The sequence below is a fragment of the Cercospora beticola genome, chromosome 8 (genome assembly GCF_033473495.1).
Source record: "Cercospora beticola chromosome 8, complete sequence".
NCBI lineage: Eukaryota > Fungi > Ascomycota > Dothideomycetes > Mycosphaerellales > Mycosphaerellaceae > Cercospora > Cercospora beticola.
The window spans coordinates 2,461,986-2,489,066 of record NC_088942.1 but is presented as its reverse complement, the minus strand read 5'-3'; the positions used below and the strand labels follow the sequence as shown (position 1 = coordinate 2,489,066).

Sequence of the window (27,081 nt, the reverse complement as noted above, 5' to 3'; positions counted from 1 at the left end):
AGTAGAACACTGCATCAGCAAACGACGACCAGGCTCAAAGTTCTGCAGCGAACATACCTGCCACAAGGAAGGGTGTCCTCGTCCTACGCCTCACGCCGCACCTTACTGCCGCCGACACGAATGTCGTGGATTCTTGGACACAAGCCCACGCCTATGCTGCCCCATGCTAAGAGACGCAGAGTCCTTGGTCGCCACTGAATACTGTAAAATTCACACTTGTCAAATCTCGCAGATGTACTCAAACATTCCATGCGTCGATGACAACCACAACAGGAAGTACTGCAATGAGCATCGTTGCCTGGTGGCGAACTGTGATGAGCCTCGAGACATCGATCCTCGTGCGCTCAAGGAGAGTTGGGATATGCTCTGCCGCGAGCGTCAGTTATCAGCATGCGACGAATTAGGCAAACAATTACTGATATGAATATAGATCGTGAGGTCAGAAACCCCTCGCGAGGACAGTCCAGCACTGGACGCTCTCGGAGAGTCTCGTTCAGTGCCAACGAAAGGCACTGAAGTTGATAGGCCGGTATGGCTCACATATTCCGAGAAACAATATCTGCGTGAATGAGCCGGTCTCATGGCGCGTGGTTTACGTTGAAGCTCGAGTGACCTGAATCTTTCACGTTGGTGTCGAAGTGAGATGTTGTCAGGACTGATCTTTGGGCAATACGCAGCTAAACCAATCGTCAGATTGAGATACGGGAGAAATTTGGGGTATAGATAAAAGTCATTGCTCTATATAGCCAATCCATCATCTCCACTCCATTGCCTACATTCTCTATCCTCAGTTGCACATTTCAGCGCCATACCACAGCACTTTTTGCACTCGTCCACTTACTAATCAAACAACTGTTTCGCTCACACCACAACAGACTCCCGGAAATGCCGTCTACCGTGATCGAGATCCGAAGTCTAGAACATCATCATGACCAGCTTATCTGAATCATTCTGAAAACCAGTTGCGACGATTGGCAGCGGCGCAGGAGCGAAGTCCGCTAGAACGTTGCTGGGATAGACATCGGATGTACTAGTGCTGACGGAGTTGCTTGGGGTGCTTGGAGCCGGGTTGGAATTTCCACGCTGGGATTTTTCTTCCCAGATTAGGTGTTGATATAGTGCTCTGTTGCACATTGACTTCATGGTGGTTGTGATGCTCGGGCAGAGCGGTCGGGAATGGTTGCACGTGCTACAAACTGCACGGAAAGTTCAGAGCTGCATGGGAGTGATGGTGATGTTCAGTGATCCACATATCGTTTGTTTCTTAGCGGAAGGATAACCGTGGACACCTCTGAATGCAACGACCTCTGAGTGCAACCGCAGGTCGCTAAGCCAATCAGCAAAGCTTTTCATGGATCGAGAGCCAATCTCGTTAGGCGCTTGCACTCAGAGGTCGTTGCATTCAAAGGTAGCCACGGTTACGACACGGGCGTCTTGCTGTGAGTAGTGAATAGTTGGTCTCAACGCCATGTTTCTGTTGTGCTTGATCAAAGTATGCCCGAGTGAATTATGACTGGAGGCAGTTCCGACGATTCTGAGAGAGGCCTCCGAGATCCATAGACAGCCACACAGGGAATGGAGTGCTTGTCACCTGGCGATTTGTGGAGAAGCAGGCGTCACTGAACCGGGGTGTCGGAGCATGCCGGTCAAGCCCCAGCAGCAATTCAGCCTCAGCCATGCAATATAGACATGGATGCAAGCAGGAACACGAAGCGGCAACTTTTGCACATTTGGCCGCTGGAAATTTCCAATTGTCAGGCGACGGCCCCGTCGACGTTTCGTTTCGCGGTGAGAACAGCGGACGTTGGATAGCAATTCCAGCCCGAATCGGCTAGAGCGGCGCCGTAGTGCACTTCCGATTCTCTGCCGAGAGTTTCGTGCCGATCTCTGGGAGCTGGTTGCGCACTGCCGGTGCGGCTCGTGGGCAGACAGACAGTAGTCAGGCACAGGGCCTGGGAGGTGCTGTGTCGAACGTGCGCAGCTCATTTGGGATCGAGCGATCCGCCATACCGCCTCGACACGCTGGAAATAGCTGAGGCGACGAATAATTGTCGACACGCGGGCAGCGGACCAGGTCTTGTGATGATGATGAGAGTGATGATGTCGTTTGCGCTGAGGGCCAGAGGCTGAATGACGATATCGCTCGGGCAGCGCCAATCGGGAAAGTGGCCGGCAGCCGGGTGCGTGCGTGCGTGCGTCCTGTTGCGGTATAGCTGTCGACGCCTCTGCTTCGTTTAGACGACAGCGAGGCGAGAGGGGACGAGCAGCAAGGGGTGGCGTGGGCGGACAGGAGGCGCTCCACGAGCGAGTATTGCTGCACGATATCGCTACAGCAGCAGTGGGAGAGGAGGCAGCAGCAGCAACGCGGAAGCACGAAAGGGCAGGCCGCTAACGCAAGACGCACAGCGCGCAACCAGGGCTCACCAAACAGGCAAGGGTCTCCCTCGAGCGCCTGACGTCAATCCACCACCACGCACCCGCTGCTCTCTCACGTTTTTGCGCCGCGAGACGTGCACTATCCCAACTTCATGCACACCATCTGCACGCGTTCGATGAGGCTCTCCACCTCCACCACCCTCCCCCCTCCCCCTCGTGCGCCGCGACCCTCACGTGCGCTGCATGCAGACGAGGCGCGTACGACGGGCAGAGTGCCAGAGCGATGAACTCGTCCTTGCCGTCCCAGGAGACCCACCAGGACGACTCCAACCACGACGACGGCGAGCCCACTCCCACCGAGCCTCCTACACGCCCTGACCCTCAGCAATGGTCCTCTGCTGCGCGCCCTCAGCTCGTACGATCGCCTCCAGGTCGGTTAGCGGAGTTGGGACAAGATGCCGACGATGAGAAGCAGAGTGAGACGGAGTCAACCGACAGCTCCTTCAACGATGAAAGTACTGCCCGCGATGCTGCTCCCCTGGAGTCCGCCTCCAGCTCCGCGCAAGCAGACGTCAAGGGCAAGTCACGAGCGGGCGTATCACCACGAGCGCAGGGAAACCTCGCAGAGTTGAAGGATGCTCTCAAACGCGCCCAGGTCCGGCCGCGCCACAGCTATGGCGCTTCAAGCACGTCTTCGACAATCAAGCGCGTGTCGCCGATCAAGGAAGAGACAAACAGCGACTCGACGACTGGATCGATTAACAGTGTGCTCGCATCGAACGAGCCTCCGCCCACCGCCTCCACCGAATCGACGGAATCGGCACGCACGCTCAGAGGCAGTGTTCCACCGACTCCTTCTGGAACCATCCCGTTGCGGACACCCTCGTATCCATTCCCCTACGTACCTGGCACGCCTCGATCATGGTCGCAAACCTTTCATCAGCCCTTCACTGCACTATCGCCAACAGTCACGAATCAACGGCAGGGCGAAGGTGAGACCCCGGGCGCAAGGTCTAGTTTCAGTGTGCTCTCTGGCGGAAATACACCCGCAGCGAACAGCGCCTTTCTCCCCCCTGGTATGCAGCTTGGTGGGAACGAAGACCCGCGCTATCCCACGCCAAATCTGTATGATCTCGTGCTCCATCTAAATACCGAACCCGGAATCGAGCAGTGGTGGGCAACAGTGACCAACATTCTCCATGACCATTTCAAGGCGGAACGGGCGTCTCTCATGCAGCCACTTGACCCTAACGACATTGAGAATGTACCCTGGGGCCAGAAGGCCACATTTAGCATGAATGGCCGCGAAGACTTCGTGCCTCCGAGCGCTTTCAAGCAGCCGCAGGGTCTTGGCTTATCGAGACCTGATATCAAAGTCCGCGAGCCTAGCAACGAGACTGTCAGTGATGTGCGCCCGCAGAAATTGCATCCGGAAAGACTGCGACCTCGTCTCGAAGCTCGACATTCTTATGCTGGGCACGGACGTGAAGTGCGAGACGTGCTTGGGGCTTTGAATGATCCTCCGACACGCGCCAGACCTCAGGGACCACAGCGGGTGGTCACACATACCGCCGGCACAACGCCGCCCACCAGCTTCAGTGACATCCCACCAAAGCGCTTTCCTTCAGTGCATAGCGTACGACAAGATTCACTCAATGACCCCAACTTCAGCAGCCTTGCTGACCCTACCGATGCTGGACCTTATGCCGAGATCTTTTCATCACTCCGCCCTCTCGATCGGGAATCCAAGCCGCTGATCGAACCATTCGGCGTTTGTCGTGTCATTGAGCGTGGGAGCATTGTGACCATAACTAGGGACTACTCGAACGACGACAGCCGTCCTACACTCTCTCGCTCCGCTCCAGCAGCATCCTCATCTGCGGCGCTGGCTAATTCTGGTCGTCCAACGTCGCAGCCAGATTGGGGATACCACGAGTACGAGCAACATCCACCTTCTCCATGGACACAATCTCCAGCTCCATCACCTGCCATTCAAGCAGACGAGGAGATAAATCCCTTCTTTGCGTCAGATGATCAGTTGCTTGACGAGTCATTCAACCCTGCTGTCAGTCCCAAAGACTACTCGCAGTACGATCAAGTCGAGGCCATTGGTATCGACCACGCCAGCACAATCATACACATTCCGCTGATACATCCCACTTTGTCCCAATCGATGCAAGCGCTACGCATGACGCCGAGTAACCAGGACTCGCGGCCGTCCTCCCAACGAACCCAGACTGCAGATCTTGACCGCAAAGCACCAATTGCTATTCTGTCTCTACTGACTGCCACCGTGCCTTATCCTGCAAACCTTGTGCATGCTCTCAGACTACTCGGACCTCATCTTGCGACATCTTTCCAGAATGCCCAGCAGTTTTCGTCAACGCATATGCAGGCTGTTCATATTCGGCATCGACGTACGACAAGTGGTGGGCGTGCGAATATCGCTCCCATGACGATAGAGCCGGCGTCGCTGGAAGATATCGTGAATGCCGAGCTAGAAGAAGTACCGGGCTCCATGAGTGGCAGCATTACCAGTCCTTCCGACTATTCAGGCAGGTCGCGTATTAGCCCATCTGGGTCTCTCGTGGGTACGCCAGGTTGGGATCCTGCCACCCATGGCTGGACTGCGTCTCGCTCTCGAGGAGGCACCCCGGCATTCACGGGCTCTGAGATGGTCGACAATTACTTCGACGCCAAGAAACGCTCGGGACAGCGTAGCGGAAGCAATGCCAGCAATACCGTGACTACACCTGGAAAATCGGGGTCCAAAAGCTCCGACTCACAAGAAGATGCGCCCTTGTCTCGAGGAGAGCGCAAGGCTAGAGCAGCAAGTACCGGTAAGCTTGGAAAGTCGCCGCTTCTGCCACCAACGAGCGAAGCAAATCCGACTCGCCCCTCAGAATCAGCCTCACCCCAGATAGTGAGCCAGGGCGCTCAATTTGCAGGCGCAGCTCAGCAAAACAAGGCGCATTCACTGTTACACTCCTATGGAGCAGATTTCGAGACCACCTTTGGCGGGCTGCCGGCTTCCACGTCCGGCGAAGTTCGCGGTGCCGGACATGGACGCAAAGGCTCGTACTCAGAGGACATGCCTCCCCCTTCAGAACGACTACTGCGAACCATCATCGACTCTGTTCCTGTGCAAATATTCACGGCTCAGCCAGAGACTGGCAATCTCAGCTGGGTGAACTCGAAATTTCTCATCTACCGCGGACAAGACCCTGCAACAGTGCTCAAGGATCCATGGGCAGCAATTCATCCGCAAGATCATCACGAGTTTATTCCTGCTTGGCAGCGATCACTGAGAACTAATCAACAGCTGCAACAGAAGGTGCGACTAAAAAGATTCGATGGCAGTTACCGATGGTTTTATGTCCGCGCAGCACCTCTGAAGGACAAAAGACAGAAGGTCGTGCATTGGATTGGCACGCTCATGGACTTTCATGAACAACAGATTGCAGAGATCAACGCGGCACGCCAACAAGAGACCGCTGCGTCAGAGGCGAAGTACCGAGCGCTTGCGAATTCAAGTCCGCAGATTGTTTTTGCTGTGAATAAGACGCGCGGCGTGACATTCTGCAACTCGCAATGGCTGCAGTACTCTGGACAGACGGAGGCTCAGGCGCTCGGCGTTGGATTCATGGAGCACGTACACCCCGAAGATCTGGTGAAGTGCAAATTGCCATCCTTCGACGCGGAAACCAGAGAGCCCAACGTCCCGACGACTTTGCCCATGGATCCGAGACGGTCTGTCAGTGCTTCTGAGATTTCTACCAGTGGATCATCGGAGACAGAGAAGCCACCTTCCCATTCGACATCGGACTCATCATCTCCTTCTCCTATACAGCAGCTGCCGCAACGGAAATTGTCTCAGCTGGCGACTTCTGGTATTCTCAAAGTCTCCAAAGAGCCTGATGGACGCCCGTCCTACTCGACCGAAGTCCGACTTAAGAGTAAAGATGGCGAGTTCAGGTGGCACCTCGTACGCGTCCTGGTCGCTGAACCATTATTGCAACACGAAGACGAAGAGGAGACCTGGTATGGCACATGTACCGACATCAACGACCACAAAGATCTTGAGCGAGATCTGAAGAACACGATGGACGCTAAATCGCGTTTCTTGAGTAACATGTCACACGAGATCCGGACTCCATTGAACGGCATTACTGGCATGGTCAACTTCCTCATTGACAGCAGTCTGACCACCGAGCAGATGGAACATGTCAATATTATTCGGGCAAGTACTGAGGGGTTGCGTGGACTCATCAACGACATTCTGGACTTGTCGAAAGCCGAGGCGGGCATGATTCAGCTCAATATGGACTGGGTCTACGTCCGCGCATTGATTGAGGAAGTCAACGATTTGACATCCGCGATGGCTATTGACAAAGGCCTCGAGCTCAATTACATCGTCGACGAAGACGTTCCTCCGCAAATCAAAGGCGATCGCTTCCGCATTCGACAGATTCTGCTCAACGTTGTGGGCAATGCAATCAAGTTCACCCAGAAGGGCGAGGTCTTCATTCGATGCAGCACTTATCAGGCAGAAAGTCGCCTTGTGAAAGAAGAGATGCTCATCAAGTTCGATGTTATCGACACTGGTCAAGGCTTTACCGACAAAGATGCGGACTCGCTGTTCAAGCGGTTCAGCCAGATTGATGGCAGCAGCACGCGGCAACATGGCGGCACTGGTCTTGGTAAGTTTCAGCTGGTGGCCTCTATTTGAACTTCCGCTAACTCGCATATTTCAGGTTTGGTCATCTCGAAACAGCTGGCGCAGTTGCATGGAGGTGACATGAGCGCAAAGAGTGTGCCCGAGAAGGGATCGACGTTCACGTTCTACATCAGGACCACGCTGCCTTCCGAAGACGACAAGCCACCTATGCCCATCCCAACTCCAGGCATTAGTCCCGTCCATGTACCAATCCTGCCAACGTCGCCCGGTCCTGCCGCCGTCTCAATACCTCTGGTCCCTAATGCCAGGCTGTCGCCGAAATTTGCAAGCGAAGTCACTCAGACACCGCCGCAATATCCGCCAATGTCCGATGCAGGCACAGAGTCGCCTTCGGTCTCTTCTGCCAGTTCCGATCCTTCATTACGGTCCGTGACGCGCACCGAGAGCTTGCGATCAGAGCGCTCATCGGCGTCATCTTTCACGCATGACCCACCAGTGCCTGGGGCTTCAATCAAGCTTGCATTGCCATCACATGAGCTTACACACACTCGAGCTGACAGCCTCCCCTCAAGATCTATCGACGCAGTGGCAGCTGGCACGAACAAGGCATTACTCCGTGCACCGAGTGGCTCCCCTCCACCCATGTTCTCCATCCTGGTCATAGCACCACTGAAGTACAGCCGGGAGGCGACAGTTCAGCACATCGACAAAACTCTGCCTGGAAATGTACCGCATCAGATTACAGCACGTGAGAGCCTTGCGGACTGTCAGAAGCTTCTAGTAGGCCCGGATCCTGTCATCTTCACTCACATTGTTGTGGTACTCCAGGATGTCGACGAAATTGTCTCGTTGATGGATCAAGTGCTCGCAGCTGACAATCCGACGACTTCTATCGTGCTGATCACAGATCTCGCGCAACGACGCAAGATTATGGAACAAGCTCCGCATCACGACTATGATCGGCTTGTTAGTGATCGCAAGCTACGAGTGGTATTCAAGCCTCTGAAGCCATCACGATTCGGATTGATCTTCGATCCGCAGAAGGAACGCGAAATGAGCTTGGATCGTAACCAGGACAGTGCCCAGCAAGTTGCAGTCAACCAGAAGCAAGTGTTTGAAGAGCTTGCCCGCCGTCTCGGCAACAAGGATAAGCGTGTGTTGCTCGTCGAAGACAACAAAGTCAACCAAATGGTCATTCTCAAATTCCTGTCAAAGGTTTCGATCAAGGTTGACACCGTGATGGATGGAGTCCAATGCACCGAGAAGGTGTTCGCCAATCCACCAAACTACTACTCCATCATTCTCTGCGACCTACACATGCCGAACAAGGATGGATACCAGACCTGCAAGGAGATTCGTCAATGGGAAAAGCAGAACCAATATGCGCACCTGCCCGTGATCGCGCTCTCCGCGAATGTGCTGGGAGACGTCTACCAGAAGTGCGTCGAGGCGGGCTTCAACAGTTATATGACGAAGCCTGTCGATTTCAAGGAACTCAGTCAGGTTCTCATGACGTTCATGGATCCGAGTGATCCCAGCAAACCTCATGCTTTCATGAAACTCAAGCATGGACAGCACTCTCACAAGAGTAAAGACCCTTCGAAGGAGGGTCGAAGCAAAGAAAAGAGCAAGCGACTCAAGCAGTAGTGATCGTGCTTGCTCTTTCTCATCGTGCGCTGCAGTGATGAGGACAGAAACCAAATGTACACAGAAATGAGGAAAACGAGATGAGAGCGCATTGTCTTTGGAAGTTATTGTTTTATTACTTGCATAAATTTTGGGGAGAGTAGGGAATAGTGTAATGGGAGTGGGGTGGCCCGGTCGGGCTGCGAAGGTTGGAGTCGACAGAATCGAAGAAACACAACAACAAGACGAGACCAGTTCAAACACCAAGGAGGAATAACTTTGCAGTACTTTTAGCGAGGGCGCTCTGTCTGAACTGCGGGCGTGGGTCCTGGCCGGGTGGTATAGGAGTTTTATCTGTGCATTTTGGCACACTTGAGCAGCAGCATGGCATAGACGGACGTTTCTGGCTTGGGTCGTTTGATTAGCATTTTATTGGGAGGAAGCAAGCGCGGTGTGTGTGAGAGGATTGGGTAAATTGATGGAATGGAAAGATATATATTTATACATTTTATGTGGTATATCGACCTACCCAGGCTTGGAAGGGAGAGTGGTATGTCGGAGTATGATGAGTGGTGTTGAGGACTTCGTTGCCCATTAGAGGCATCTGGCAAATGGCGTACTGGAGCATTGCTAGTTCTCGTGAACAGAGCAGAACGATATTTGAATGGATATGAGGTCTTTCTGGCTGCCTTGATAAATACTGGGGCTGTTGTTGTTGTTGTTGTCTGAGTCTTCTCCAGTCATCTGCTGCATTCACCTGTGCAAAGCGTTTAGCAACTTTCATCTCAATCCAGTCTTGCGCTTCTGTCATCGGGAAGTTTCTCCTCGCCGACGACAACTACTTCTTGCTCTGTCCTGTTTCTCCGGAAACAAAGAAAGCCCCGGTGCAACACACGTGGAGACCAAGACATGGTAGTCAATGCTTCACTCAGGAGCTCGAGGTCTTGGCCAGGTGCTTGTACTACATGCACTATGTCGGCTCATCCATCGGCAACACTCGTACGGTCGATAGTGGTCGGGGCAATTGGTGTCCAATTTCCAAACTGGTCGAGATGGCATGATGATTCTGTGTCATACTAAGCTGACAAGCTGAAGTCGTCTCCTCCAGCTGGTGTCAGTTGGGCAGGGGCTTTTTGTGTTTTGAGAACTTCTTCGATGTACAATGCTGTGGGTTGACAAAGGTATCAGTTGACTCTCAGACGCCTTTGAGGGAGACATGCCGCTTCAACGACAACTGCCTCTAAAAAAGGGCAGCATCAAAGTGCAGAACAAGATCGTTTGAAGTAGTCGTATACCGGACCACGCCTCTCCGGATTCTGAATCAAGCAGTTGCATCCTGCTTTTTGTCCGAACCTAGAAGTTGGGTCTTACGACCTCAGCTCCTGACTCCATTCACCGCCTCATCAATACACACAACCCTTCAGCCTACCTTACAGCCTTAGTTCTATCAACAAGTGCGTGCTCTCACTCGAATTCATCTTGCTCTAATAACCACTCTAGAATGCCGCGACTCTGCTGCACTGTACCGGCCTCAAAATCTGTCGACTCTCGCAGTGCTCGATGAATAACCGCGAGATTGAACCTAGTGGACACGCCTGTTCACGAACGAGGTCGAATTCAGCATAGAATGTGTCATATGCTTACGGGAGCCCGAGCAAGGTGCAAACCTCACAAGTGGATAATACTCGCAGTGGAGCAGAAGTAGAGACACTTACGCGCCCGCAAAAGCTGTTGTGCATCGCTCGCCTGGACTTATATGTTCTTGACGTTCTAGTAAATTCGTCTATTGATAGAGCATTCGACACTCTCAATAGATCGCATATGCGATAAGATTCATGGTGATACGGCCGCCTCCTTAGGCTCGATTGATGGTCTACCGCACCCGGACAGTGTGTAGTACCCTTGGAACTCCGACGGCTATTTGCTGGAGGTCTTGCAAACTGTAGGTTTTGACGATCGGACAGTGCTCTCATATAGCCTGGCCTCGTGCATAGTTTCGATCAATCCTAGGGTGGTTGCTGTAAGCCCAAGCAGCCGACCTTCTTGCGGATGCACGACAGATCCGGTTCTGCCAGATATTACGACCCATTCACATGAGTATAGATATCAGTATCTCGCTCCGTCTGCTCTCTTGCTTCGCTCTACATTGAGCAGAATTCATCACATTAGTCATATTCCCCGCCATTCATATTCTATCGCCAATTTCGCCGAACGACTGCTTGCCTACAATTTGCAGGCACCATGAAGTTTATGGCTTATCTCATCGCTTTGCTGCCGGTCGTCTATGCTGCTGCATTGGTGAGTCTAGCACAAGGCATTCGCCAGACTCATCACGAAGTTTCGCTAATCAAAAAGGATCAGCCCGAGCAGGACATTGTGCCCCCGTGCTGCAGCCTCTGCGAACCTTTTAGTCCATGCACAACGAAATGTAAAAAGGGATGTGTAAGTGTCAAGCTTTCTTGAGGCTGGGAAGGCTTGCGAAGACTGACAATTCTGGAGTAGTGATCGGGTCCTGCGGCATATGGAAGATGATGGTCTAGAAACGGGGCTGTATCACGTCAAACACAGCTGTGAGAGCTTGTCACTTATGTTTAACGCGGAGGACGCAATATGATAGCATGAGAATAAATTTGGTTGAATCAGCGCATGGGAACGTATGTCTACGAAGACATATAGAAAAGATTTCGATTAGAATGAAAGTCTGTGGATCGTGAAAAGTGCATCGAAATATCCGTTTAGATCTTTAACGGTGTGCTTGCCAGATGCAATTAACATTTCTCCGCCACTATCTTTCCCGGCTAACAATCTTTGAACAGAATAGGACACCCCTCGTAGCAACTACTCCGGCTTGCGCCTCTGGGATAATCGGCGTTGCAATTATGGTAGCAGATCTTCCTACATCCTGTTGAAGTCTGTGGATCTGTAGAAGTGTGCGTTAGAAGCGGTACATCGAGCGGGTTAGGTTTGTTCAATGCTGCAGTGTGATTTGAATGGGACATACCTCGAGTAATGAGGATATTCGAGTCTGTGGGCGCAGATAATGCTGTTGTAATGGACGCTATCAAGATAGCAAAGTAGAGTCGCATCTTGAATGGTTTTGGTGTAGAAGCTTAGTGGATTTCTTGATGTCTTGGTATTATTGCTGTGACTCTTGATGGTCGTAGTAGGGAAGAATGGGAAAGGGCTTTAGCCAGGCACGGCATGAGAAATGCATATACGTTATAGGACCTTCTGAGACATGTTACGCGTACCAGTGAGACGACTACTTTAGTGTAGATAACGGTTTGGGTATCTGGGACGGTTCGTAGCAGCTGATGGAAGGCTCCTCAATGAGTTACACTGATCGGATTTGTTTAGATATGCACCACTCCCCGGTACGGCTACGCAAGCTCTTGTCTTCTTTTCAGTCTCGTGTGAGGCGCCTGTTATTACATGTCAGGCAAAGGAGAGAAGACATTTCGCCGAAGGCCGTGCAGCGCTCGAAGGAATGGTCCCGCTCGTACGATAGCAAGCAGCTATCATCTCGTGTCGACCAGGTCCCTAGTCGTGTCTTTAGACTATGACTAGAAAGAGGATGCTTGATCATGTTCGGTCACACAGAGAAGGCAGCCCTCTTTACACATCTCCTTCCATCGAGCCGTTCTCGTGGCATCGAAGACAAAAAGGTTCGATGCCCCATTCCACGACATTGGCAGAGCGACCAATATGTTGTGATTCTCAAGGGCCTGTTAGATTGTCAGTTTCGGCTTTCTGACATTAGATAGCACTAGACAGAAGGCCTTGTTCGCAACCCGCGCGAAGCGCGGAATGGCAGGAAAAATTCCGGACGAGCGGGTGCACGAGGTTCTTCTGGTTCGAAGTCTGCGCATGTGATCGTATCGAAGTCGTGGACGCATAGGAGCAAGAACGTCTGCCACCCTTTTTCGCCCTTACCGACAGTGGGGCTGATGTTGCTTCTGCCGCTGCTGCTCATCTCCCGAAGCAACATTGAAGGCGAGGTGGTCAGGTGGCTGCCTCGCCTTGAGATACGAGGACTTTGGGTCGGGGCGTCGCTAGCCGGGCATCGAAGGTAGAAGGCATGTGTATCCCAGTCGGAGTCGAACAGCTTCACTCAACATTCATTCGTATTCTTCGCATGCCGAACTACCAACATCAGCTAGCTAGCGTAGCATCGCTCGCTTGAACGCCATCATATACAGACAGATAAAATTCATCACATGTGTAGGGCCCCATTCTTCCCATTGCTGCTCGACCATCAGAACAGACAAAAAGAAAGCGACGACACATGGACCCCACGAAAGCCACCCCATTCGATGAACGAGAACAACAAACAACAGTCCTGAATTCCCACTGTTCTCGATTTCCCAGGTGATGATATCGAGCCCTTCACCCCTGAAAGTGTGTGGTGGAAAGGTAAAGAATACACTGTCATGACACTCCTTCGATAGTAGTCTCAGGTCCCAAAGATCCCTCCGACGCCCTTGAGACCAATGTTGTAAGTATACCTTGACATCCTTTCCAGTTCCAAGTTCCATTTCCATTCCGTTTCCCTGCCGTGCATGCGCAAGAGATCCAATGTTACCGCGTCCAGGCTGACTGATAGCGTCCCAGGCAAGGCGTCCCGTAAGCGTCCAGAAATCAAACTCAAAATTATTACTGCTCTCTCCCTCTGTTATGTCATCATTTGTGTTCCCCAAGTTGAAGTCATGAGCGTGTCATCTCTGTGTACGTATAACATCCCCAATTCGCTGCTGTCACAACCACACTGAGCAGCTTTGCGAATTATGCGTCGGCCATTTCGACATCTCCCTGTGCGGCCTTCAAGACCTTGAACTCATCCAGCTGGCCGGCAAGTTCGGCCAAGATCTCCGACATGGGACAAGCCTGGCTGAGGACGCCGTTCTTGAATGGCCGGATCATGTTGCGGATGGCGAGCGTCGAGATGCAGGTCTAGAAGTGGATGTCAGTGTGACGGTGTAGGTCAGTGAAGGCAACGATAGAACTCACCTCAATTCTACTGATCTGGTGCTCAACAAAATTGACCAAGAACCGATCAGTAATTTCACCTCCGCCATGCTTGATCTTCTCCAAAAGAGCCGTCTCAGGAGGTTTGAGGCTACCAATGCCTGTACTCTCGAGAGAACTGCAGAGCATTTCCAGTCGCAAGGACACGTTCCACAAGTCCCAAACATTATCCGTGTCAATCGTGAGCTGGCTGTTGCGTGTCTTCTTCGCTTCAATGGCGCTCTCCTGAGCCGCTCGTGATTCGGCCTCAGCCTTCTGCTGCTGCACGACCAATCGTGACGCGAGTGAGTGAGGGTACATCAAGTAGATGTATTCCGGGTTTTCAAGACCCTTCAGCGTTCGTTGGCCAAGATCCTTGACCTCGAACCCTTGGCTGCTCAGCGATCGGAGCTCACGACGGATGGTCTGGCTGAGCATATCATCGCTAAGGGTATCCTCAGAGCCAGTGGAGCCACTCCGATCGGTTTCGATGTGGCTTTCCAGCATCCTCTGCACTTCCTGAATGAAGTCCGATGACACACAGATCTGCCCACCATCGGCGACACTTTCGATACGAGCTGCGCGGTTGACCATGGGTCCAAAGTAATCCATACGCTTCGTGACCGGATCGATCTCGCACACTGGTCGTCCCCAGTGAATGCCCATACGAACACTCAGGCCTCGGAAGATCACGTTGCCATCCGCATCCTGCATCTCTTCTCCGTGAACACTGTTGAGGATCTCTTGCGGCCATTGCACGTCAAGAAGCTGGCTTTGAATCGTGAAGCACCACAGCAGCGCGCTGGTCACTGTCGGGAAGGCCACCATGAAGGCGTCACCTTCGGTCTTCACTTCGTAGCCTCCAATGATTCTCAGATGACGGCGCATGACCTCGTTGTGCATCTTGATCGCAGACTGCATCGCAATGGGATATGTCTCCCATAATATCGTGCTGTTCTTGATATCCGTGAAGACGAGAGTGACGTCTCCCGTCGGAGCCTCGACTTCTTGATCCAGACGAGCGAGCTTTGAGTCGCCCACAGCATCTCGGCCACGCTTCGCCTTCCGCACTGTCGTGAAGTAGTCGTCTGGCGAGCCTGAAGGACCCATGCTCATGCTGTGGGTGCGGAAACGAGCTTTCTCTCGCTTCCGGAGGTCGCTGACACCCACCATCATGACCATGATCTTGCCCGTGGCGCCAAAGGCGATTGCAAGATCGCGAAGCTTCTGCGCTGCCCTCATAAGGTCGCCACGCTCTTGTCTTGCAACATCGACAGCAAAGTCTGGTGTGAGATAGTCCCATAGTTCCCGAGAGGCCAACAGGATCATTTCGTCCTGTTCTCTGATGTCAATCTTGCTCAGTGCTGGCGCCGCAATAACACATGGTGCTAGGTGCACGTATCCAAAGGCGCGGGAGACTTCGAGCTGGTCATTAAGCTTGCCTTGTCTTGACACATAGCCACCAGCTTCTCTGATGCGATTGCGCTCATTGGCTTCGGCTGGGTCATGCTTCGTTGTGATGGGTTTGTGGCCTCCTTCAGACTGGATAAGTAGACACTGCGCATCTCCGACATTGGAAATGTACAGCTCCATACCATGAAGGTACATCACTGTAGCGGTGCACCCTGACAAGATATCATCGTCGCCGAGATCTGGTCCAGTAACGCTACCACGATGCACGATCGCACTGCTGGGATGCTCGCGGGCATCCATTGCTTGTGTCGCGGCAGCAGCTAGCTCCTTATTGAGTCCGAGGTAGGTGCGACGAAGTGCATCGAGGGCCGTTTCATTTTCGCTGTCAATTTTCTCAAGCTCCTCGATGAAGTAGTGCTTGAACTTCTCCTGCAGAAACTTCGCGACTTTGCTACCACCTGAGGACAGTGACTGCCCGTCAAACATGCCAACAAGTGCTTCGTCTTCGTGCCCTCTGAACCGAGGAACAACCAGATCCAATGTCGACAAGTGCTCGTTCCGTCCAAGTGTATCTGCCATACCATAAGGCATGGTGTTGCCAATGACAGATCCTGCGAGTCGTACACGTCTATCTGCAGCTTGATCTGGTACCGAAGGAATAGTGAGTGTCACGTCCATCAAGCCCAGAATGCGGAGATTGATCAGTGAAGAGAAATCGGTCAAATCGCGTTGATCACGCCCACTGAGTGATTGCGCACTCGGCTTTATCTCCAAACGTTTGTTACCTGACAAATTCAGATATCGAAGCTGACGATTCCAGTTCCAGTTCCAGTCGTATGGCCAGTTGGAGACATTGTACTTGAGCATGTTGCTACCAACATCAAGAATCGCGAGTCGCTGAATCTTGCCAAGTTCTGCAGGCAGTACTTGGAATTTGTTGTTGTTGATGTGTAGGACCTTAAGCGACGAGCCTTCCTCGAGGTCTTCTGACGGGATCGATGTCAGGTCATTGCCGGACAGGTAGAGCTCGGTGAGATGGGTCCACTTGCGAATCGTTCGCGGCGGGACGTCGTACAACTGGTTGTACGACAGATTCAATATGCGAAGTTCAGGGAGCAAAACCAGCTCATTGAAGACATCGTCCTCCAAACGATTGTCAGCCAGGAAGAGATGTCGAAGGGAGGTGGAAAACGTCGATGCCAACCTATGAGACAACGTCGAGTCTTTCCGCCCACCGCCTGTTCCTGCTGTGAGGGTCGCAGTGCTGCTCGTAGTGCTTGTCCGCCCAAGCATGGCCTTGCCTGAGTAGGCTGATACCACCGATCCTTTGCGTGATTGTGTGCCTGGAGAGCTGGCTGTGCTTAGCATTCCCGAGGCCTGGCTCGGCCGTCGTAGTTGGAAGTCTTCCAACTTGCCCAGTTCCTCGAAGTCAGGACTGTGGGCGTTTGGCATCTGACTAGGCGTCACCGCAAGCGGTCCGTCTGGCAGTGCTGGAGGAGGAGCCCCTGGTTTCGGAAAGTCCGCTAGTACGTTGGACGAGACATTCAGTGTTTCCAATCGCTTTGCGTACCAGATCTCCGGCGGTAGCATGCTCAGGTTGTTCTCTCTCACGTCGAGATAGCGCAGTTCGTTCAAACGCCCTATCTCCGCAGGTAGTCTGCTCAGCTCATTCTTGGCAATGCTCAAATATTCTAATTTGGACAGCATTCCGAAATGTGGTGAGAGCGACACGAAATGGTTCTTGCTGATCGTAAGCTTGGTGAGCCCGGACATTTTCATGAAGAGTGCATCTGGCAGACGAGCTAACTTGGCCGATGCCAGATTCAGAACTGACAGGGTCGGTACCGGTGCGTTCAGGTCAAAGTTCGTGACCGGGTTATGATTCAAGAACAACACTTTCAAGCATTGGAATGAGCCCTCGAACTGCGACACGCTGTTGTGCCCCAGCATCAATGCTTCCAGCTTCGGCAGTTGCGACACAATATCAATGTTGCTTATGTGATTGAAACGAGCATCAATCTCGCGCAAGTTCACTAGTGCGCTGAAAGACTTGTCAAACGGTCCTGACAGCTTATTGTTGGTAGCCCAAAGCCGCTCGAGGTTTGTCAAGGTATGGATGTCGCCCAATGTTGATATCGAGTTGAAACTGATATCCAGGTCGACCAGTGTCGTGAGCTCACAGAGTGCAGGTGGAAATTCAGAAAGCGAGTTGGACGATAAGTTCAGACTACGCAATGCTCGGTACTGGCCAAAGTAGGTCGGTATCGCCGTGATCTTGTTGTTTGACAGCTTCAGACTCAGCAGGTTCTGCAACTTGTAGAGCTCTGCGTGTTCCAGCGATTCCAGCTTGTTGTTTGATACATCGAGCGTGGTGAGCTTGTAGGCCAGCGCCAAGCTAGGGGGCAACTTCCAGGCCTCGTTACTCGTGTATTTGATCTCCCGAAGGTTCGTGCAGCTTTGCACAAAGTCCTTCGGAATGTCAAGAGTGAGATTTCGTGAAAGGTTGAGTGTGATGATCTCCGTGGATTTCTGGTAGAGCGTGATCGGTATTGTGATCAAATTTCGTCCAGACAGATCGATGTGATTGAATCGTTGCATCTTGTTGAATCCAGGATCGCGCTCGAGACTACTGTAGCCGCTCATCTTGGAAGGCAAGAAAGTGAAACGGCACAGATAGCCATGATCTTCCCGCCCCAGGTCCTCTAGGTGGTCCTTCTCCTGGTAGCCGACCTGCTCAAGTAGTCTCTTCTGCATAACCAGGGGTCGCTCACCAGAGCCTAATTGTCGGCTCGTGTCCTGTTTCCGCATCACGATCTGGTATTTGTCCAATTCATCCTGGAGGAATGTTTTCTTGGCCATCATTGATATCAGTTCTGCAGCAGTGGTATTGAGACTGGCAGATATGACGGCAAACGTGCTATCAGCGCGGAATATTCGCATGAAAAACATTGGTCCCGAGTCATCTCTCCTCACATCACCTTCGTCGTCGAGTTCTGTGAGCCTGCGCATGTTCTCGTCTGCAACTTTCTGCACCGCCCAGGAGTCAGGCGCGTCCCAGGCACCTTTGTCGTCCGGTTCTGGCGGAGCTTCCTCGGGCGGCCATCCAGCGTAGATCTCGTTGTGCGGCGAGTTCACTGGAGGATTCATAGGATCTATGATACCCTCCATGTGCGATATATCGGTGTCCAGATGCCACAAAGCATCTCCTGCTTCTGCATGTGATTCATTTGGGTCCTTGACCGGCCTCGCCTGTTCCACATTCGTTTCTGCTGTCTTGTTGCTCTTGAAGGGCAATCGCGGGCCCTTCTTTTGTATGAGTCCGCCATTGGTCGCATCTGCTTTGCCTTTTCCGCCCTTGACCCTGCTCTCTGCTCGTTCGCGTGTCGGTATCTTCTGCATTCCAGGCAGAGATGTGAAGGACTGCGACTGCAGATTTTCCTTATCCCCTTTATGTCGGCCAGTGACACGATCCAATAGTGACCGTTTGTGGCCTCCAGCGTTGGGGGATCGGGTCGCGGAGCTGCCTACAGCGCTATGTGCACTCGGTGCAGGACTGGTGGAACGAGCGGATTTGAGATTGAGCGCTGAGCTCATCGGGTTCGAAGCATTGGTGCCGGCGCGCATAAAACTGAAGGATTGCTCACGGGACGTCGAAGGTCGCAGCGGGAAGCCATAGCCTTTATCGTCAGTACTCCGATTATGCTTATGTCCAGGCAAGTGCAATCGCGAAGCCTTACGACCATTGCTCTCGGGTGGAAAGTTCGACTCAGGCGCAGGTGGCGCATTCTGTGTTAGTGTGAATGTCAGCCATGCTTGCCTGCGTGCATCGGACTGGCTCGACATACCTCTGGATCTTGGAACACCCATGGAGTGACCTCACTTGACGGCTGAGGCCCGGGTGTTCGCGGTCTTGAGCCCGGGCTCGGTAAGCCGCTGCGCATCATGGCATCGTTCATCGAGTTGTTGCGGTTCCGCCCTGCGCTCGCGCCCGGCGCAAAGGGAGGGAGAGGCCCATTCTGCACCGAGCTCGCCTCTGAATTCTGACGACTCTCTGTACCAATGGGCACATCTGCCTCGCCAAAGAACCCCTGCAGCTTCTTCTGCATGCGATCCCGTACGCTCGCCTTGGAGCCCGTGGAAGATATTGTGGTCGCACTCGCTATCGACGGCCTTCGGTCTTCACCATCGGGAAAGTACATGCCGTTGGCCGGCGCGTAGCCCGGCGATATCTGGCTGAGGTTCTCATTGCTGTCGTTGTAGAAGCTGCCGGTGAAGATGGACTGCGGCATGGCCGTGTTGTGGTTGTCATTGCTATTGCTCCAGGCCATTGCCTGAGCGGTCGGTGGGTGTTGGCGCAGAGCAGGTGTGCTGCCCGAGTTGTCTGCTGACCTGGAGGGCGATGATGAGTCGGATTCCCATGGTGCAATGCTATTCGCGCGTGCGTTGCCCGGCTGAGGTTTGGGAATGGTTAAAGGTGAGACCTCGGAGTCTTGCCGTTCGAGTCTATTGCACTATTGTTAGCTAACCTGTTTCGCAGCAGGCTGGTTCGCCCGGCTGTCTGCACCGTGCCACCAAACGAAATGCGCGATGTGTGTATGCAGCCGTGCTCGCATCGTGCATGTTGCCGTCCGAGCATAGCCCACAATACGACCCGCCCGTGCTGCTAGATGGCCGTTTCATCGTCTACGCTTCCCACTATCCTTGCGCCCAAACGTTTTTCCCCTCCTCCCAATGCCACAGACATATGAGAATGCAAACACGTACTTCTCGCGCCTGGTATGCAACTTCGGCGGCTGGCTCCGCACGGTGGAGAAGCTGCCAAACGGGCCTCTGACGGTATCGGTGGAACGCGTCGATTCAGCGCCAGTCGAGCCATGGCGGTCCGAGGAAGAGGTGGTATTGCGCAGGGTCATCCTCCCCGAACGGTGTTGCTACATCTACTCGTGGCTAGCCCATGGGAAACACGAGTCCCGCAGCGACGTGAACGGTTGCGGGACAAAGCCCATGGACGGCGCAGTCACTGACGGAGCAGCAGTGGCAGCAGCAGCGGGGTGCTGCGATGGGGCGGCGTGGCGGAGCGGAGAGGTACGTGCGAGGTCCGTAGCGGTCGAGACGAGGCCTGGGATGTGAGGTGTGGGTGTGGGTGTGGGTGTGGGCGTGATGGAGGCCGTGAGCTGTGCGCACGGAACCGAAGCGAAGACGACGAGCTGTTGCTTGTGGCTCGCTTGTCTCTCCGCGCTGCACCACTCGAACAAAGACGCTCAATCGCAACCTTTGGCCCGGAATGAGGCGCGGGCGATCACAGAGGCGGCGATGATGCAGAAGAGCACCACGCACCCATGCTCGCCGTCTGCCAGAGCAGCGCGGACCTCGTCGACCTGCTCTCCGCACTGCACAGGCACAGCACTGCGCAACGACACACGTCTGGAAGCTGTCCCGCGACGCCGCAGCGGCTCAGAGCTCCACTCCCCGTCTGCGAGTTTGGGGTACATGATGGCCCGGAACGAGTCAGTCTGCTGTTGCTCTCTCAAAGCCGCGTCTGGACCATCCCCGCCCGCTCGCCGTACATACCGCATCCAGCCTCGCATTGCACCATACCAAGAGTTCCAGAGTCGTGTACAGTGAGCAGACTCATCAGAAACTCGACGATATACTCTCATCACACCTTCCTACCCGATCGGATACAAGTCCGCCAAGCCCCTGTGAACCGAACCGATCCTTTACGCCTGCCCGCTGACAGCCATGTTGATACTTACTTCTGTCCGTCGTCGAACCGCGTTCGAGAAGCATTCCATCCCTGCCATCAGGCCACTCGCACAGTGCCAGCGACCAGGCTTGACATTCTAGAGATCGTCGATGGCTATTGCCAAGATCTCTTCAGTAATGAGGCGTCATGTCCGCCGCCGACGACAACGACCGTGGGACTATTGATCACTCATCACTGCTTCGGAACAGCATGAAACTGTTTCGCACGCAGAAAGCCACCACACGACCCTGATCCCGTCACAGTTGGTACTACTGACTTTTCCAGAGATCACCGCCTAATGTGGGTGGTGCTGCATCCTCGATCCAAGCAGACGATTTCCGCGTTAAAATATTTCAAAACCCACATCGCCTGATTCTTCAAGCTCTGATGATGGCAGTATGCCGGCTTGGCCACATCTGATCTCCCCTCGCCTGATAGTGCAGCATCATCAAACCAGGCAACGAAGCGTGAAACAGCTACTCAACTCGCGACATTCGACCCACGGATAACATAACAGAAGTCAAAGCAGAGCCCCAAAAGAAGTGCCAACTACGACATGGGATGAAAGAAAAACAAGCTCCGCCTGCCACACGTCCGAGCAAATGCCACATGCTTCAAAGCTCAATAAGCTCCGCATGGCACTCAAAAGCTTCCTTCCTGTCGGTTTTCCTACGTGCTTGGGTGACAAGTCTTTTCCCCAAAGCGGTCAGCCGCCAGGAGCCAATCTGCGAGCCGCGTTTTCCTCGTCTTCATCCTCGTATTCTTCAAAATATGTTACTCCATCAATCGAAAAGACCCGGCAACTTTCCCGAGGAAGAAAAGGCGACTGGTGTGATTACCACACGGCTGCACATGTTAAGCTTACTTCTCCAGACTTCCGGGAAACGAGCCGCCAAAGATAAGACGCAGTAGAGAAGAATAAGAAAATTTCATTTGAGTTGTTACTCAACTTTTCCAAAGTCATTAGAGAAATATAGTCACATCGACGTGACTGGATCACGGCCACCTGTCGCCTGGTCCGCTGTTTACGAAAGAGATGGGAATTCATTTCACGAGCTTCTTGCTTGTATCTCTTCCCTCCTAGCTTGCAAAATGGAGATAGAGAGAAATATACAAGAAAAGTAACAAAACTTGATAGAAAAGAGATAGCGCATAAAGGTCCACCTCGAATGTGTAGCAATTGCGTGGTAGAGAGCACTTTGACAAGAACGAGGTGTGCCAAAAAAAAAAAAAAAAAGGTACAATCATTCGATCGGATAAAACAAATCAAGACTGATCATCTTCTGTGTAAGTCGTCTCGCCTTACGAATTCGAGAATCAAGGCTGTGGAATTGACAATTGCATTCTTCATTTCGATTTTCCTCGTTTGAGTAATTTTACTAAATTTCTCTCATGCCCTCACATCCCTTTCCTTTCTCGCTTCTTATCCAAAAAGGGGTATCATCGATCAATCAATCAATCAATAAGAAGCTGGGTCTCGCTCGCTCGCTCGCTCAAAGAACCACGTAACACTATATATACAATCCACCGCAAAATTAGTGATGATAGCATGGGGTAGCACAACATCGAAGTTTGTCCATAATCCGGGAGTTATTCATCATCAAGTATCCTTCTTCCTCCGTTGTCCACGTTCCTCAAGACAGCGTCGGTTTGTTCCCCATATTCACCGGTGGAGGCGGGCCTTGTCCTACTTCATCCACGATCGAGCCATCAGCACCCACGACGCCATACGGTAGATTCCTGCCAAGGCTGCCCATGTTCATGAAGGTCATGGGTGGCGGTGGAGGCGGGTGTCCTGGTGCCATCGTTCCTGCTGGCGGAGGTATGGGTGGAGGGCCATTTCGATCAGGATAAGGTAATACTGACCCAGCACCGTTCACTGGTGTCTTGGGAGGCACAGGAGGCGGGGACGAGGGAGGATGCGCGAAATCGGCGCTGTGCCGAGGCGATGGAGGGTGGTCGTGATATTGATATGAATTCGGTTGTAATCGAAAGGCAGCGCCAGATGATTGCTGTTGTTCGAAAGAGGGTCGCGTTGCAGAAAGCGCGGGTGAGGAATTGTACGACTGCTGCGTCGGAGTTGCGTTGCTGTTATGCCGGTCGTAAACGTCGCTGTTGGTCGACAAGCTGTACTTGTGCTGCATGAAATGGCCGCCGTCGGCGTAGTGTTGTCCAGGTCGGTATTCATCATCACCAGGCAATTCGACTGCGAAGTTCTGCGGTGGCGGGACTGTAGGCAGAGGCCGTTCCCATGGGTTCTGTGAAGCATACGCAGGATGGTCTGTCCCTGCTGCCCTTCGGGCTTCTGCTCGGTCGTGTCTGATTTTGGCGAAGTAGATCTTTGCGATCTTGGCCGCGGCACCACACGTCAGAGCTTCGACCTCTTTCTTGGAGAGATAGGCCCTTGTGCCAGTGCTGATTTCTGACAAGCGTGCCCACTCGTTCATACCAAATTCTCCAACTCCCACTTCCACATTCAAGCGATAGTAAGTCTCCGGGTTGACGCCCCTCGCTGCGAGGTGGTCTTTGAGCATAAACTCGTGCGCTTTTTCACAGTTCTCCAACTTCTGAATCATTTTTCTCCGTGCCTCGGCGAACTCTCCCATACTGCCACCGAGAAAGCCTTCCCACCATTCGTGTTGATTAGCAGCAGGATTGTTGGGCCGCTTGCCAGTTCCCACGCTAACGAAGACGCCGACTTCTCGTCCGGGCCACTCATTCGCTACTGCCTCATCCAGCGCAAGCGGGGCAGGATTGTATTTGCCTGCTCCTTCGTCGAGATACACAGATTGCCCGATCTGTATAGGCTTGAAGGCCATGTGTGTCGCCGAAGTGGCACGGCCAGCTTGCCAGATCGCACAGTTGACATCTGGTGCGGGTTCCTTCCGAGAGTCATAAGATCGGAGCAGGACTGTATGATTCGTTCCCTTCAGCACCGCTGCCACAGCTGTCTTTGTCCTCTTTTCCCGCGTATCATACAACAGGGCGTTCGGATTGCCTGGCTTCATCGATCCGATCATCACTCTGTTCCCAAGAGGGCTCTGACCAATCTGGCTGTAATGACTGCTCTGGCTCATGGTTCGCGATGGAATCGGGGGAATATTGGAGTTGGAGCTGCGAATGCTTGTCGGAGTCATGGGCGCAGCATTCGCCAATGTATCGTTTCCTTCGTCCTCGAAGACAGTGTGTTCTCTGACCGTTTCCCGAATGGCTTCCTCTAACATGCTCGCCTTGAACATGGTGCTTCTCCAGGGCACCCCAAAGACCGTCTTGTCGGTTTGGAAGACCTTTCTCGTCATCCGCACATAGACATCTTTGCAGGTATCCAGATCGAGTCGCAACCTCCCCAGCATAATGGCGATTAAGCCTCCCGTACCCGTTCCCACGATCAGATCGAAATGGTCGCACGGCTTGGGAATTTCGTCCCGCTTCGGCGCCCTGCCCTCAATCTCCACGAACGTGCGATGCATCAACTCTTGCAGGATGATCAGCATGGAGTATCCACGAATGCCTCCTCCATCGAGCGACAATATCCGAAGCGGCGGGCCTTTGGTGGTATCCTTTCGGCGGACTCGAACGAAGTCGTCCATGATGGTTCTGTCCTCGCGGCTCCGAGGCCGCCGTATGTTGCGTCGTCAGTCGTGGCGGTAGGAGGCGGTCGACAGAATTTCCTTTGCACAGGCAGTGAAGATATGTCGCGAGGATGGGCTCTTTAAGCGAATGAAGATCAGGTTTCGGATAGAGTGTCGTCGATGTTCACTCGTGCGGCGACGATTGTGAATGAGAGGTGAGCAGAGGAGGGCAGAGTGGTGTAATCAATTGCCAGCGGGTTTCTGCCTGCGTGCCTGGGCTGGGATGTGTGGGTGTCGAAGGTTGAACGAGTTCTGGGCGCTGGAGGGGAGGGCCTTGTGGCTGGTGACGTGATGTCTGGGTCTCTGCGCGCGCACTGCGCTCCGATCACTGTCGCATAGCAGTATCAAAAGTAGCCTCTCTCCCTACATCGCGCCGCTGCATGACCATTCCTGCGCCACGGTAGGCGGTACCTGGATCCAGTTCGCCGCACTCGCACCATGTCATTTGATCAGTCGTCGTCACTGGCAGGGTTGGCGGGCATTATTGTCGAGGGCTCGGTTCAACCAGCGCGGAGGCTGTGCAACGATGCGAGCCAAGCGACCCTCGAGACAGCTCGGGCCTGCTTGTTTCAGCTCTGCAGGCACACGACCATTGTATCCATCCACCACACTCGTCCCATTCACGCTGATGCGAACTCCCGTCGGCTCCTTCCACCAGGTGCCCGTGCCGTTCGCCGCTGCATCACATCGTCGGATCACAAGCGCCGTGCTCGAGCAGCCGCAATGTGAAGGAATCTTCACCATGGCATACAACTGACGAGCACACTTTTTGCGAGGGCATCCAGTTCGTCATCGCCACGAAGACCAAAGTATTGAACGTTTGTACAAGATGGCTTCGTAATATATACAGCCTGCATCTTTGGCAATATTCTCTGCAGTAACCATGTCGAACCTGTTACAGGAAGCATCTACTCCCTCGCTGGCGGCATTCCCCCAACATGCTGAAAGAGACACGACCTTGACTAAGTGACACTGACTTCTCATCAGCACGATCTGCATTCAACACCTTGCTGATACTACATCACCACCAGTTTTCACATCCAAACAAGCTATGTGAAAACTGCTTGACAGAATCTTCACTTTTCTCCTTTCACTTCGGCGCATGCAACACGGCCGAAGCCTCCGCCCGCTGTACCCTCTTATCAAGCGGATGCATCGCATACAACAACCATTCCTGGATACTAGCCATGTCCTCAAGCTCACTGTCTGACAACTTGATGATGTCGCTTGCCGTTCGGCCAAAGAACGGATACTGCCATCCATACAGCACAGCCAGCTCTTTATCGTCGGCGATCAGAATACTTCCTGCATCAGCGCATTGCAGTGGACGAGCACGCCACCAGCCGGAGCCAGCATGTTCGTACTTGGGCATCATACAGGCCCAGTCTTGAGCGAAGATTTTGACCATTTCGTCTTCAGGCAGACGTTTTTCGGGTTCTAGTCTGCCGCCGTAGATGTCGAGGGGCCAGGTGCCGATGTGGGTCGGAATCTTGTCTTCGTTGGTTGTTGGGTCCGGGTGCTGATTGCCTGCCACTGATTTGTCCTCAGTGCCTTTTGCAGTTTTCGACTTGCTCTTGCTCTTTGGAACGCCGCATTGCTTCTTCAACCAAGTCCTCGTCATCGAGTGGGCCAAAGACGCAAAGTTCAACCTTCTTCTCTTCCTTGGGCGTCCCTCAACTTCTTTCTCTCCTCGAGAACACCTCCCGCGTTCTCTCCACTCCAAACTCTCCTCCCTTTCATGTCCTGGATCCTCCCAAGTCCGATTTCGATGATACGGATTCGGATTCACGACGAAAATCCTGCTCCGAGGATACCCAATCTCGTCTCCAAACAACAAATGCGCTCCAAATGCCCCTCTTACGTCCTTTTCGCTTCTCTTCTCTCCCAACACCAAAGACACTGCCGAAGAAGAAATAGCAGACCTATCAAACAAATGCTCCGTTCGAAACCCTGGCACCAAAACTCGATTCCTTTTCCTCAAAATCACATCCAACCCCTTTCGCAACTCCTTCTCATACGGTTTGACTTGTTCGATGGTCTTTTTGTTGACTCTTTCCAATACAAAACGACCAAACAACTTATCTGACGAATTCGAGCAATTCTCTCCATCTGTCAAGGCAGCAAGACTCACAATCCCCCTCCACTGCTTTTTGATTTGCCAATCATCAAACGCCAAGATACAATTTGGAAATTGTGAGATCGTCCATAATCCTTCGTAGAATTTTGATGAGACGCGTTGGGTGGGGCTGCCGAGGAAGAGGATTACTTCGTCGTAGTGAGAGGCATTCAGTCTCTCGTATTGATCGTAAAGGAAGCTGTTATCTGCGCCGACAAAAGCGGACAGCGGCCTGACTGGTTCTCCAAGTGGTATACTCCTCTGTTCCACTTCGTGACCCATATCTACGAGACAGTTGTAGAGAGAGTAGTGCCAGGGTACGATGTGGAGTTTGGAGGAATGGAGGTGGTAGTTTCGGGTTGTTTGGGAGGGGTTGAAGCCTGTTAGGAGAATTTTCATGGTTTTCCTTACGGCTTCGTTCGTTGCGGTGCTTTGACTTGAGAGAAATCTTGGAGTTTGCCGTAGGGGAAGATGAGGACCAGTGGACGTC

General features: G+C 53.0%; 4 protein-coding genes across 4 annotated transcripts; 1 reads left to right on the top strand and 3 right to left on the bottom strand.

The window, feature by feature from the left end:
- Positions 1-2,659: 2,659 nt before the first annotated feature.
- On the top strand, positions 2,660-8,701 carry RHO25_012210 (uncharacterized protein; the record flags this gene model as incomplete). Its single annotated transcript, XM_023603611.2, has 2 exons — positions 2,660-7,076; positions 7,131-8,701. The coding sequence occupies 2 exons, from the start codon at positions 2,660-2,662 to the stop codon at positions 8,699-8,701; spliced, it is 5,988 nt and encodes a 1,995-aa protein (XP_023454838.1).
- Positions 8,702-13,462: 4,761 nt separating this feature from the next.
- On the bottom strand, positions 13,463-20,010 carry RHO25_012209 (uncharacterized protein; the record flags this gene model as incomplete). The annotated part of the gene is made up of 4 exons (XM_023603610.2): positions 13,463-13,630; positions 13,688-18,883; positions 18,943-19,600; positions 19,862-20,010. 4 exons carry the CDS (start codon positions 20,008-20,010, stop codon positions 13,463-13,465), a joined length of 6,171 nt encoding a protein of 2,056 aa, XP_023454990.1.
- Positions 20,011-22,477: 2,467 nt separating this feature from the next.
- RHO25_012208 (uncharacterized protein) lies at positions 22,478-24,433 on the bottom strand (the record flags this gene model as incomplete). Its single annotated transcript, XM_023603609.2, has 1 exon — positions 22,478-24,433. One exon carries the CDS (start codon positions 24,431-24,433, stop codon positions 22,478-22,480), a length of 1,956 nt encoding a protein of 651 aa, XP_023454991.1.
- A 1,132-nt stretch (positions 24,434-25,565) lies between these two features.
- Positions 25,566-26,990, bottom strand: RHO25_012207 (uncharacterized protein; the record flags this gene model as incomplete). Its single annotated transcript, XM_065603496.1, has 1 exon — positions 25,566-26,990. The coding sequence occupies one exon, from the start codon at positions 26,988-26,990 to the stop codon at positions 25,566-25,568; it is 1,425 nt and encodes a 474-aa protein (XP_065459568.1).
- Between the last annotated feature and the right edge of the window lie 91 nt (positions 26,991-27,081).